Raw genomic sequence first — 14,437 nt, 5'->3', positions numbered from 1 at the left:
GCGCAGAGAAAGTGTCAGAGAGGGGAAATCATTTTCTCTATTCCTGTGTTTCAAGATAAAAGAGAAAAATACTTTATGAAATACTTCCATACCACAATTCCATAAATTATCTGAAAAAGAAATGAGAGAACAATTTCACATTTGAATCACACAGCCTCAGAAATTCATGCCATACTACTTGTCTTTGTCACTGTCTTGCTGAATGTTTATATTTTATAATTTTTTTTTCCTTAAATTTGAATAAACTCTTAAATTATATTACAAACTTACAAAATATCCCATAAACTTACATTGAGCGATGGGTTTCAAAGTATGTCTAGAAATAAACTAGAACTTTCTGTCACTGTTATTTATGTGGTTGCTTTGGCCAGACCATGTGTAAAACACAATAAAACTTAATAAATTGCCTAATTTGATGCAAAAAAAACAAAACAAAAGAGGCTGTTATCAAGGGACCGAAGTACAGACTATTCCATTATATATTTGCCACAGTTTCTGTCCATTAGAAATGTGGAAAGACACATTTCCAAATATGTTGGCGGAAAGACCAACACTAGTCCCTCACATCCTCATTTTAATTTGCGTCAAATGAAATGGCATCTTATGCAACTTTACCCAGTGCGTCTACCCAACTTGTGTGGTTTGGCTGTGGTCAGCAACTGTTCATAGTCAGCCGAAAATAATAATGACATTAATATGAAGACTAAAACCTCAAAGTTTAATATTAACTATTAGGCAGGAAGGGGAAATGATTTTATCTCACAGAATACACAGAGAACTTAAATAAGCTATCTTATTAAAACTTGATTGAATCCCAGATGGACCTCAGGGGCTTCAGCTGAGGTGATGTGGTACTGTAAACGGCTTCAATGTTTAATGAGCTGTAAAAGTGTGTGTGTGTGTGTATCAGTAATGCTGATTGACAGAGGCACTGAAGAGAGGCGAGAGATAAACTTCATCCCTCTCTCAGGGAGAAGAGATGAGGTCACATGACCTGTGATAAGAGGCACTGGTGATGCAAGTCTCCTATTCTGTGACTATGGCAACAAGTGTACATATTAATGACGATATACACACACAAGCTCTAGTGCTACTATGAAATACTGAATCTGTGTCCTGCCGTACGCATTAAAGTGAAATCATCTACTGAAATGTCGTTTCCATTATTTTCGCTTAACAAGGATTTCAATAAGAAAAGCTACTTCTAGATAAGCATTAAAAAGGTTGTTTAAAAAAAGAATAAAGCACATGACATGAATTCTGACTTTAAACATAATTTGTCTGACATACTACAGTATACGGCTCAATGCTTGTATAGGTGTTTTACTAGGCTTAAACGTGTGATAAACAAGGCTCTATTAAAAATAAATATTTATCTATTAAATATTAATCTAATGCATTTAGAAATAAAATATTGGTTATCGTATTGGTCGATCAGTGTTAAAATCTGTTAAAGTGAATTACTAATACTGTATATATAATAAGCATATATGTATGCATTCAAATAAATATAAATAATTATAAATAAATATATTTAAATAAATGTGTCCAAAATAAAACAAGTAACTACTTTGTATTTATACATATTTATTTATTATATTTATTTAAATACATATGTATATAAAATGTAATTATATTTTATATTTATATAATTATATAATATATTATATTTTATATATTATAAGCAATTATATTTTAAAAATAAATCAAATTAAACACTATGTACCTATTTGTGTACTAAAAGTCATAAATAAAATGTAAATCATTTTATTTAAAAAATATGTGACTGTTTAAATATTTAAATAAATATAAATATTAGAAATAAATGTATACAATTTTTTTTTAAATAAATAGATCCAAATTAATGTCACAGATAAATGTCTATATATATATATATATATTTATTTTTTTATTTTTTTTTATTTTTTTATGAATAAAATAATTAAATATATATAAAAATGTGGCAACCGTAAGCAAAGACAAATGTCCAAAACACATAAGGGCCACAAAACCACACACTGAAACAACCTTAATCTGACAACAAAGAAATTTCACAAAACAAAGACCCAAATTAATCTCCGAGCAGAGAGCTCGTACTAATCACTGAATTAATATGATTTCAACCCTCACTTATGAATGTAGAAACACAATCATACACTATATACAGTACAAGCATACATAAAGTCCCTCACCTTAAGCTGACTTGTCCAGTCCTAAAGTTTGGGACGTCCACCTTGGGTTTGTCCATGGCTCCTCCCTTCACAGTCGTTGCATGACCGACTCCCTGTCAACACAAAAATACACTTATGGTGACTTCAGTTTCTCTAGAGGATCCAAAACAACGACACCAAGCTTCAATGTTCCCTCCTGAGCAGGATGCCAAAGTGATTAAAAAGTTTGCCACTGAAAAACTGCAAGTGCATCCTTTCCGTCTATCTCTGTCGGTCTGATCTCATCCACTGTTTTCCTTTCATTTTTTTAAGCGATTAATATCTCATCTGGGGACAGTAATCAAAACAGATAAAATGCAAATGAATAGAAAACATAAACAAAGATGAGGAAAAACAAAATGATGCACCATTAAAGGGAATGTCCACTTTCCTCACTGTGGAGCTGTAGCTAATGGTGGTCCAGAACACACCCTGTAATCCACTCAAGGCACACACACAAACACATGGGACACCCCACCCCTCCTCATGGGATGCATCAAACACACAAAAAGTGACCTAGATTATCTGAGTAGAGAGCGATTATCCCCCCGCTAGGCCACATGCTCCTGAGGGCCACAGGGGCAGCACAAGCAGTGGGCTATTGTTAATGTGCATCTCCCATCTTTATTGAGTGCACACTGTTCACATGAGGTCGACAACAGAGATATAGGGAGTTTAATGGAGAGACGGTTGGTTGACATAACCTTTCTGGAAAGGGAAAGCAGAAACATTAGCAAAAAAATGACTATAGTGACGTTTTGAGCATTGGCGATACTAAAAAAAAAATTTGTTTCTTGAGCACCAAATCAGCTCATTTTTGAAGGATCATGTGACTGGTTATTGTATTGGATAATTACATTTAAAACACAGTATCAGTTATAGTTATCATCAAATCTGTATCAATGGTTGTAACAGCAACCATTGTTTATTGTAACTGATTAGCTGTAAAATATTAGGTTTTTTTTATTATCAGGTGATCAGTAGTAACCGATTATGCAGCCTCAAACTTTATAAACATCAATAGATCCATTTTTTACACACAAAAATGTATAATATATTCTTGATTATACAAAGCTGAAAGTAGATACAAAAGGCTAACAGTGTGCATAGGCAAACACTTGAAAATGTCAGAAAATAAATAAATAAATAAGTGAAATTAGCCAAACTTATTAAAGATTGGTCAAAAATGTGAGAGGTGTTTCAAACATGGCAGCCAGGTGAAAATATTTGCATTAAATGGACTCTGAATAAGTCGCAGAACTGTTCAGATAAAAAATAAAATAAAAAAAAACATATATTCCTGACAATGCGGTTTTGTGGGTCTTTGTGGAAACTAAACAGAACAACAAGGAAACAAACTGACTGTAATGTGAGGATTCTGCTGATATGTTTACGACCTAAATAGGTTTGAAGTAAACACAGTAAAACATTCATGGTCAGACGCATCAGCCGAGGAAGCAGAGTCTATATTAAATATGTGTGTCCTTGGCTCTCGGGGTGCGCGGTCTGTTTGTGTTTACATAAGACTTATGAGCAGTGGGTACTGGGTAAACTCTTGGGAATACAGTAATTGAATAAATGTCAAAGCCTAATGAGAAAGTTTGTAAGAGATTGTGTGGGGATCTGCATCACAAATGTGTTTCTCTACGACCTTTGAGTCCATCTCATCCATCCATCCATCTAGAGCTGACTGAGATATTACAACAGCAAAGCCTGATCATCAATCTGCTTAGCATAAGTGCTAACATAAGACATTTATATACAATGAGTAGGGGTGGGGGGGAAATCGATTCTTAGATGCATCGCAATGCGGACGTGGACGATTCTGAATCGATTCACAAATTGCAAAAATCGAAAAATCGTTTTTTTTCTTCTAATAACGTAATATTGACGGAACGCAAAAGATGGAACTCTAAAGTGAACGTGCAGTGCGCGGAGAGTCTGTATCATGCACATAACAGAGACGCGCACATAACAGAGACGCATGATGGTTGAGCGCCAAATTCGAACAGCACCCTCTTCGTTAAAAGCTAACATATGGAAAATTGGCAATTTCATTGTGACCTATTTAGTATTTTTTGTGTGAGAGCTGGAAGGAAGGAAGGAAGGAAGGAAGGAAGGAAGGAAGGAAGGAAGGAAGGAAGGAAGGAAGGAAGGAAGGAAGGGAGGGAGGGAGGAAGGAAGGAAGGAAGGAAGGACAGGTGGACAGAAGGAAGGAAGGAAGGAAGGACAGATGGACAGAGACAGAAGGAAGGAGGGAAGGAAGGAAGGAAGGAAGGAAGGAAGGAAGGAAGGAAGGAAGGAAGGAAGGAAGGAAGGAAGGAAGGAAGGAAGGAAGGAAGGAAGGAAGGAGGGAGGGAAGGAAGGAAGGAAGGAAGGAAGGAAGGAAGGAAGGAAGGAAGGAAGGAAGGACGGACGGACGGAAGGAAGGAAGGAAGGAAGGAAGGAGGGAAGGAAGGAAGGAAGGAAGGAAGGAAGGAAGGAAGGACAGATGGACAGATGGACAGATAGAAGGAAGGAAGGAAGGACAGGTGGACAGACAGACAGACAGACAGACAGACGGAAGGAAGGAAGGAAGGAAGGAAGGAAGGAAGGAAGGAAGGAAGGAAGGAAGGAAGGAAGGACAGATGGATAGATGGATAGACAGACGGAAGGAAGGAAGGAAGGAAGGAAGGAAGGAAGGAAGGAAGGGAGGGAGGGAGGAAGGAAGGAAGGAAGGACAGGTGGACAGAAGGAAGGAAGGAAGGAAGGAAGGAAGGACAGATGGACAGACAGACAGAAGGAAGGAAGGAAGGAAGGAAGGAAGGACAGATAGAAGGAAGGAAGGAAGGACAGGTGGACAGACAGACAGACAGACAGACAGAAGGAAGGAAGGAAGGAAGGAAGGAAGGAAGGAAGGAAGGAAGGAAGGAAGGAAGGACAGATGGATAGATGGATAGACAGACGGAAGGAAGGAAGGAAGGAAGGAAGGAAGGAAGGAAGGAAGGAAGGAAGGAAGGAAGGAAGGAAGGAAGGAAGGAAGGAAGGAACCAACAAATGAATGACCAAACAAACAAATGGCAAACGAACAAAAAATAAAGCCAAGAATGAACCAACCAATTAATGAGAGCAAAAAAAAACAAAAAAATGTAAAAAATTAACCAAAAAAAAACAATGAGAGGAAGAAACAAACAAACAAGCAAAGAACAAACCAACCAACAAATAAACGAATAACAGAACAAAAACTAAATGAAAAGATAAAGAAACTAACAAAAACACACAGCCACACTTGAATGAAGGAGCAGATTCTTCAGCATTGTCCCCACATCACAGCACTGTATGAAAATCAATTGAAGGTCCCAGGTGTTTATGAGAGCGCCGGCCATAATTACACATCTCATGTTCATGTTTATGTGTGTTCAACCTCCTCAACACATCTGATAATCATCTTGCCTTCAGTCTAAAACATGATTGACAAAACCAAGCAGAGAATCCCCGCCCCGTCTCATAATTACCCAGGTCTCCTGTACACACAGCAGAGATGTGAGCAGAGCACAGCCCCGCACAGAGAAACTCCTCAAATCATTTAAAGGTGTGCCATGCTTCAGTGGAGGTGACCGCCGGCTGTGAGCGTGAGCTCCTGGGACGGATGATAAGGGACTGGGAGAGCTTCAGGGTTCCCCGTCTCTGCTGTAATGTGAGTTCAGAGTTCCTCCAGGTACTTTTCAAAAAGGACTTCCATTAGATCAGAAACTGCAGCATGTACTTCAGGTACGTGATTTACACTAGTGGGACATTCTGTTCCTGGATCAGATGGTCTTGGAACAACATTCCTATTCAGCAATCATTACCTAACCTTACTCCTAAAATAAATAAGGTTCATAAGGATATTACTCAAGATTCAAAACATAATCCTAAAATCTGGTCTGGTTAAGAACAGATGCTGTTCCAGGAACATGTGATTTTACACAAGCACAACATGCTCCTGAATCAACAACACTGAGCCTGGAACAACACTGATATAAACCCATGGAGATTTCCCTTAGATTTCAGGGGTAGGATCTGGAATAACACTCTTAATTACCAAGCATTGTTCCCTGATTTTAGAGCAATGCCGTTTCTAAAACAGACTACAAAACAACATCCCACATCAAAACTGAATTGCAAGGTGATCTATTCACAAATTGTCAAGAGTGTTTACGCCAAGGCATGTTTCCATAACACATTAACAAAACATTTTATTTGACATTATAGACACTAATAACAATACAATTACAAATTACATTAATATTACTAATAAAATTATAGTCTTTAGTCATCAATCAGTCAATCAGTCATCAATAAAAAATAAATAAAAAAAGAAAAAAAGTCAATATCATTCATGTATGGTCCACACAAGAAATATTAAGCCAATAAATTAAGATTTTTTACCGTTATCAGCACTGAGATAGATTGATCTCATCATGTCTGAGAGAATTAATGTGGAGTGCAGCGTCAGATGCCAAAAGCTCGTCAGTTTTTGCTTTCACTTTTTAGGGAATAATTGACTGTAGTTTGAGTTGCCGACATAACTCTTGTGCAAAGTTTGTGAACTGTGCGCGTGATATCCACAGGCTCGTCCTTTAGGTGAAAGATTTCTATGCAACGTGACATTTTTCCAACATTACTCGCAAAATGATCGAAAAAGATTCTCATTTCCCACCATAAAACGAAGTAAATAAGCAAATTAATGATCAAATCAGTAAACTATTGCAAAATGTTTCAGTTTTTAAATACAGGGTGGGCCATTTATATGGATACACCGTAATAACATGGGAATGTTTGGTGATATTAAAGTCCTGTTTGTGGCACATTAGTATATGTGAGGGGGCAAACTCCTCAAGATGGGTGGTGTGTACTAATATATACTAATGTGCCACAAACAGGACTTTAATATCACCAACCATTCCCATGTTATTACGGTGTATCCATATAAATGGCCCACCCTGTATATTCAAATAGAAAGCAGTTGTTTTAAATTGTAATAATATTTCACAATATTAACTGTTTTACAGTATTATTGATCAAATAAATACAAATAAATATTAGGGACCCCAAAATTGTGAACGGTAGTGTACATTTTTTAAGATACTGTTTGAAACTGACAATGTGGATGCAAGTTTTTTTGTGAATGTGTGAGACATCTGATTCATTAGCCTCTAGTCTACAGGGAAATAACAAGAAGAAAGTGCAGTAAACGGTAAAACTATTTGCACTACAAACCAGGGTGTTTATAATTGCGACAAAGCATCAAGCAGCATAGCGAGATGTTTTGTACAGCTAATTTGAAATTAAAGTGAATGACACAGGAAAACAAAGATATTATAACATGAATTAAATTAATAGTTATTTCAAACAAAGGCAAATTTGAAATTAACATTTTCTAAATTTTCATTTTCAGACTTTTCAAGAATTGTTGTTAGTCTGGCTATCACCAGACCAAGCTCAATCTTTTAAGATCTTCTCAATCTTCTCAATCTTTTGCAGGTTGTGCAAAATAAAACATGAAAGTGAGTGGTATTTACACCCACTCGAGCGATTTGTTTGCTAAACTAAAGAAGCCATTGAGCATCATCGAGAGGTTAAAAGGAATTGGATTGGATTAAACCCGCCAATAGCGCGCCAGGTGGATGAGCCAGTTTGTGATTGGTCCCTGCAAATTTGTAATGGAAGCAGGATAGAAAAATGTACAGGTTTCCAGCCTGAGATGCAGGGCGAAATCAAATCGCAGGCAGATCAGGCTGGGTTTACCCAGTCTAGAATTTTTGGTCAATCACAAGAAAAATCATTCCTATCATCGGGTTAAGATGGCCTGATTGATTGATATGAATGTTGATCCAGGAACACTATACATGTATATAAATCACATTGTGAATGGAGCCTTATTGGAATCTGGAACTAAAGTCGCCAGGATTCTTCAGAGTGCTGAAGAAGTTCTCCAGGAGGAAGAGGAATCTGCAGCGGTGGCACTGACAGAAGCAGATATTTATTTGCGTGTAGAGAGAATACGCACATATTTATGAATCCTCTCTGTCTCAAAAGTGCTGTGGTTGATGCATTAGTGGTACTCACCCTGTCATTGAGGAGTGCACTGCAATGATTACTGTCACTCCGAGCAATCTGGGACGGATGCGTGCGAGTGTCTGCGCGAGCTGTAATTTTGCAGACCTTATGAATCGTTAACAATAGCCGCGCACATTCTTTTCCTGTTTGATGCTAATATTTTAGAGACATTGGACAGTTTTATGTATGTAGTCCTGATACACTCAGCAGTTTCCCAAGAGACTGAAAGTGGTACAATTTAGTAAATGTCACACTCAGAATTAAAATATACTGCGTTAGCTTTCTGTGTGAGTCTGAAGTACTGAGAGTTCATACAGCAAAATCCTAAACGCGGTTCACTCATTCTCAAACTTAAATTACTGCTCAAAAGTTTCTGGAAGTTAAAAAAAAAAATTGAACTATTCTCACCAAAGCTGCCTTTATTTGATCAAAAAATGCAGTAAAAATAGTAATATTGTGAAATATTATTACAATTTAAAATAATTGTTTTATATTTTAAAATGTAATTTATTCCTGTGATGGCAAAGCATTATTACTCCAGTCTTCAGTGTCACATGATCCTTCAGAAATCATTCTAATATGCAGATTTTCTGCTCAAGAAACATTTATTATTATTATTATCAATGTTGAAAACCATGATATTTTATTTCCAGGATTCTTTGATGCATAGAAAGTTCAAAAGAACAGAATTTATTTGTAACATAATAAATGTCACTTGAATTTCTGAAGTATTTTGAAGTATTCATTTCTTTTAGAAATAAAAACAAAAAAATCAAAAAATTTGTGCTGTTTGTCTGCTAGAATCTGAAAAGCAAACACTGCTGTAAATGTTTACTGCTGTAAAAAAGAGCTGGTTAACAGATGACCTCAAAGGAAGGGAATGAAAGAGAGATATATAGAGAGAGTAAAAGCTTTGTTGATGAAAACAATACTGGAAGAGAGTAAGATAACAATGGTTGCGGGGCTAAAAGGCAAAACTTAAGCACAAATACAATATGACCATGAATGTTGACTGTGACAGTGAAATTCCTGCAGACAAGGACAGGTTAAATACATAAGACCACCAGCACTACAAAAAGAAAAGTAGTCTTGCATTGCGTCCTCCAAAAGCTCAATACAAATGTGGCCTTCATTTTCTTTAACAACTGAAAAAAAGAAAGTTGACGCTTTCCCAGACACTCCTATCGGACATGAGTAGGTGATGTGTGTTCATGTTCACTCACGGTTGACTGGGGTCTGCTGATGTCCTCACGGTCCATTGAAATGACATCCAGGTGCTGGGCGAGGGCGGGATCACTGCTGCTCCGCACGGACAGAGGGGTGGCTGATGGGAAAAAACAAAGAATATTGTTAGAAATCTAAAATAGAAACTCACTGCATTTGCAAATCTAGGTTCATTGTAAAACAATGATCTAGACCTTAAAAAAGTACTGTGGCGGTACCATGGTACATGATAGTATCATTGAGATTATTTTTATATTATATATTATATTATAGTTTTGTTAAAGGGATATTTCACCGCTGGAAAGATGAATGTGTATTTAAATTGGGTCATTTATGTAGTAAAAATGTGAAATTATTTTAGAAGTTGGTGCCTTCTAGACTGAGAAAAGCCAGAAAATGTATTTTTGGCTCATGTGGATGAAAGACAACAACTCCCAGAATGCACTTGCTTCGCTGCCCTATGAGGACACTAACAAGCCACGCCTACCGGTTACAGAGGGCAGTGTCGGAAGAAATGATACAACTAGGCTACTAGTCGACTCGAAACTGAAAAGACGGCGTTTTATCGTGAGATCCTCCTATGGGCGGGTTGAAGACATGCGGAACGAGCTCCTCCTACTGGCTGGAGTCTCTCGCCTCTGGACAAAAAAGGCCTCCGATGACGGAAATTGACGATTTTTGCGTCATCTGAGGTTTTTTTCCAGACACATGATACAGAAATCTGTCGTCTCAGGGGGACATGAGGGAGGGAAGCACGGTCATTCGAAAATACTACCGGGTTTCTACTGATACAAAGCTTAATGCTAATCAGTGAAGTATCCCTTTCATATTTTGAATTCGATTTTAATGTTTTCAATTTTATTTTAGTTAAAGTCTTAGCAATTTTGTTGTTTTTGTCATTTTATTATATAGTTTTTATTAAGTTTTAGCTTATTTAATTTTTAGTTACTTTAGTACTTCAACTTTAAATAAAACTATTGCCTTGGCAACTAGCTGAAATAAATTATGTTTAATATGTTACATTTTTTCTTTTTTTTCAGTGAATTTTTATTTATTTCAAGTAATGAAAATGTGTATTTTTTTTATTTTATTTTTTATTTTTTGGTAGTTTTTATGTACTTTCATTGTACTAGCATGGTAAAAGTCATGGTAAAAGACAGTCAGAGATATGACCATGAAATGAAGATAATGCAGGTTCATTTTATCTTGACTCCATTTTAAAAATGAATTTGTATGCATACATAAAAAGTAAAGCAATATATGATCATTTTGAGCCAGTTCCCATTTTGTGGCATTTTTTTGTTATTTTATTCATTTTATGTATTTATGCATACATTTACCTATGTATTTAGTTATGCATGTACTTATTTATGCACTCATTCATTAGTTTTTTTTAAACAAACTACATAAAATAAGTCATTTTTAGCAGTTATTTTTGTTCATTATTCAGTTTTATTTTGTTCATTATTCAGTTTTATTTTGTTCAGACAGTCAAGCACAGATCAAACACTAGTTGAACATTACCTAGAGTGTTTTCTGTTTCTTTTCAGACACACATTGGATCAAATAAACACAATTAAAATCACACTAAACTCACCACATGAAAGCACAACAATACAGTCTCACGCAACACAAACAGAAAGACATCTGAGTGAGTCAGAGCAGCTTTCCATACACAGACTCATCAGTCCTGCGAAACGTCTCCCATCACACGCATTTGTCTGGTTTCCATAACAGGGACAAGAGCCAAACGCTGGAGCCATCGCTAGACTCAGCAGAAACGGCAACGGGAACAGGATGCTAGATCCATCAAAAACAGCCCTGTCTTTTACAGGAACAAAATAAAACTCTATGGAAAAAATGCAGTGAGGGAGTTTTATATCAGGACCATCCAACAGAATGTCCTTGGCCTCCATTCTGAAGAAGTTCTCCAAGACCTTCTGAGATAAGGCCGGAGACACTGTGACATCTCAAGGATCTGAAGTACACAAATGTGTTGAACGTTGGCAAGGTCAAAATTCTTAAACCTTTCTGCTGAAGAAAGGAGCTAAATCGTGGGAAACAGTGTTTTCTACTACAAGGAAAACAGCTTTCACTAGTACCACGTATATATACACTAACATAAGAAATATGAGAGATACACTAAGCTGCAAAATAAGACTAATTCAGAAACAGTAACTTCATTAATGAGCACATTAGCATACAAGCATCTACATTTACATAACAACAGGTTAGCAGTCTTGAGCAATTTCACCCACACTAATGAATGACAGTTTGTACTATATGAGGTTAATTCACACTGCATGCCGTTCGCCTAGATTTGCATACAAGTGCTCTTTCACATGATGTGCAAAGAAAAAGTTACATAGATTCACACATAAATTTGATTTTCCCTTCGGTTCTTCATTTATATAGTTAAATTTAGTTAGCTGTGTGCCAGATAAACACTGCTCTACTTGTAAAAGCATGTATCTTCTGTTACATAAGTAAAAAGATATTGCCTCATTCAAATGTTGTGCATGCAGTGCAGTTACATAAATTAAGAGCTTGTTGTGCAGTTACTTACATTTTTTGGGTTATATACTTTACATACATACATACATACATGCACACATACTATATACACGCATATAAACATATATAAAAGGTCACATATGTATACGATATATATAAATTCTAACCTAAAAACATAATGAACTGCACTACAAGCTCTTAATTTATATCTGTGTGTGTGTGTGTGTGTGTGTGTGTGTGTGTGTGTGTGTGTGTGTGTGTGTGTGTGTGTGTGTGTGTGTGTGTGTGTGTGTGTACAAGTTTGTGGTCAGTGAGATTAGATTTTTTTTACTTTTTCTCAGAAAGGATGCATTAAACTGATCAAGGGTGACAGTAAAGACATTCATAATGTTACAAACGATTTAAAATAAATGCTGTTCTTTTCAACCTTCTAATATATTAATATATATATATATATATATATATATATATATATATATATATATATATATATATATATATATATATATATATATATATATATATACAGTGAGGAAAATAAGTATTTGAACAACCTGCTATTTTGCAAGTTCTCCCACTTAGAAATCATGGAGGGGTCTGAAATTGTCATCGTAGGTGCATGTCCACTGTGAGAGACATAATCAAAAAAAAAAAATCCAGAAATCACAATGTATGATTTTTTAACTATTTATTTGTATGATACAGCTGCAAATAAGTATTTGAACACCTGAGAAAATCAATGTTAATATTTGGTACAGTAGCCTTTGTTTGCAATTACAGAGGTCAAACGTTTCCTGTAGTTTTTCACCAGGTTTGCACACACTGCAGGAGGGATTTTGGCCCACTCCTCCACACAGATCTTCTCTAGATCAGTCAGGTTTCTGGGCTGTCGCTGAGAAACACGGAGTTTGAGCTCCCTCCAAAGATTCTCTATTGGGTTTAGGTCTGGAGACTGGCTAGGCCACGCCAGAACCTTGATATGCTTCTTACAGAGCCACTCCTTGGTTATCCTGGCTGTGTGCTTCGGGTCATTGTCATGTTGGAAGACCCAGCCTCGACCCATCTTCAATGCTCTAACTGAGGGAAGGAGGTTGTTCCCCAAAATCTCGCAATACATGGCCCCGGTCATCCTCTCCTTAATACAGTGCAGTTGCCCTGTCCCATGTGCAGAAAAACACCCCCAAAGCATGATGCTACCACCCCCATGCTTCACAGTAGGGATGGTGTTCTTGGGATGGTACTCATCATTCTTCTTCCTCCAAACACGTTTAGTGGTATTATGACCAAAAAGTTCTATTTTGGTCTCATCTGACCACATGACTTTCTCCCATGACTCCTCTGGATCATCCAAATGGTCATTGGCAAACTTAAGACGGGCCTTGACATGTGCTGGTTTAAGCAGGGGAACCTTCCGTGCCATGCATGATTTCAAACCATGACGTCTTAGTGTATTACCAACAGTAACCTTGGAAACGGTGGTCCCAGCTCTTTTCAGGTCATTGACCAGCTCCTCCCGTGTAGTTCTGGGCTGATTTCTCACCTTTCTTAGGATCATTGAGACCCCACGAGGTGAGATCTTGCATGGAGCCCCAGTCCGAGGGAGATTGACAGTCATGTTTAGCTTCTTCCATTTTCTAATGATTGCTCCAACAGTGGACCTTTTTTCACCAAGCTGCTTGGCAATTTCCCCGTAGCCCTTTCCAGCCTTGTGGAGGTGTACAATTTTGTCTCTAGTGTCTTTGGACAGCTCTTTGGTCTTGGCCATGTTAGTAGTTGGATTCTTACTGATTGTATGGGGTGGACAGGTGTCTTTATGCAGCTAACGACCTCAAACAGGTGCATCTAATTTAGGATAATAAATGGAGTGGAGGTGGACATTTTAAAGGCAGACTAACAAGTCTTTGACGGTCAGAATTCTAGCTGATATACAGGTGTTCAAATACTTATTTGCAGCTGTATCATACAAATAAATAGTTAAAAAATAATATATTGTGATTTCTGGATTTTTTTTTTTAGATTATGTCTCTCACAGTGGACATGCACCTATGATGACAATTTCAGACCCCTCCATGATTTCCAAGTGGGAGAACTTGCAAAATAGCAGGGTGTTCAAATACTTATTTTCCTCACTGTATATATATATATATATATATATATATATATATACTTTTTTCAACAATAGTAATAATAAGAAATGTTTCTTGAACAGCAAATCACCATATTAGAATGATTTCTTGCATCAAATTACATTTTAAGATATATTCAATAAGAAAACATTTTAAATTGTAATAATATTTTACAATATTACTGTTTTGATCAGCCTTAATGACCTTACCGACCAACTTTGGAACGGTAGTGAACGTACAGCATGCACACTTTTATGAGTGGCTTGTAGCCTGTCAAAGTAG

The 14,437-nt window shown here is 36.7% G+C and overlaps 1 protein-coding gene across 1 annotated transcript in view; it reads right to left on the bottom strand.

Annotated features, from left to right (window-relative positions):
• pard3ba (par-3 family cell polarity regulator beta a) overlaps positions 1-14,437 on the bottom strand; it is a 160,173-nt gene that overhangs the window by 101,394 nt on the left and 44,342 nt on the right. The window contains exons 4-5 of the mRNA XM_084095055.1: positions 9,515-9,615; positions 2,193-2,284 (exon numbers count right to left, since the gene is read on the bottom strand). Of these exons, the coding sequence (XP_083951181.1) occupies positions 2,193-2,284; positions 9,515-9,615 (193 nt within the window). The remainder of the gene's footprint in view (positions 1-2,192; positions 2,285-9,514; positions 9,616-14,437) is intronic.

This window comes from Abramis brama (assembly GCF_963993115.1).
Source record: "Abramis brama genome assembly, chromosome: 2".
In the NCBI taxonomy this organism is placed as follows: domain Eukaryota; kingdom Metazoa; phylum Chordata; class Actinopteri; order Cypriniformes; family Leuciscidae; genus Abramis; species Abramis brama.
Note: the sequence above shows the minus strand (reverse complement) of the source record. Positions and strands in the feature narration are given on the sequence as shown.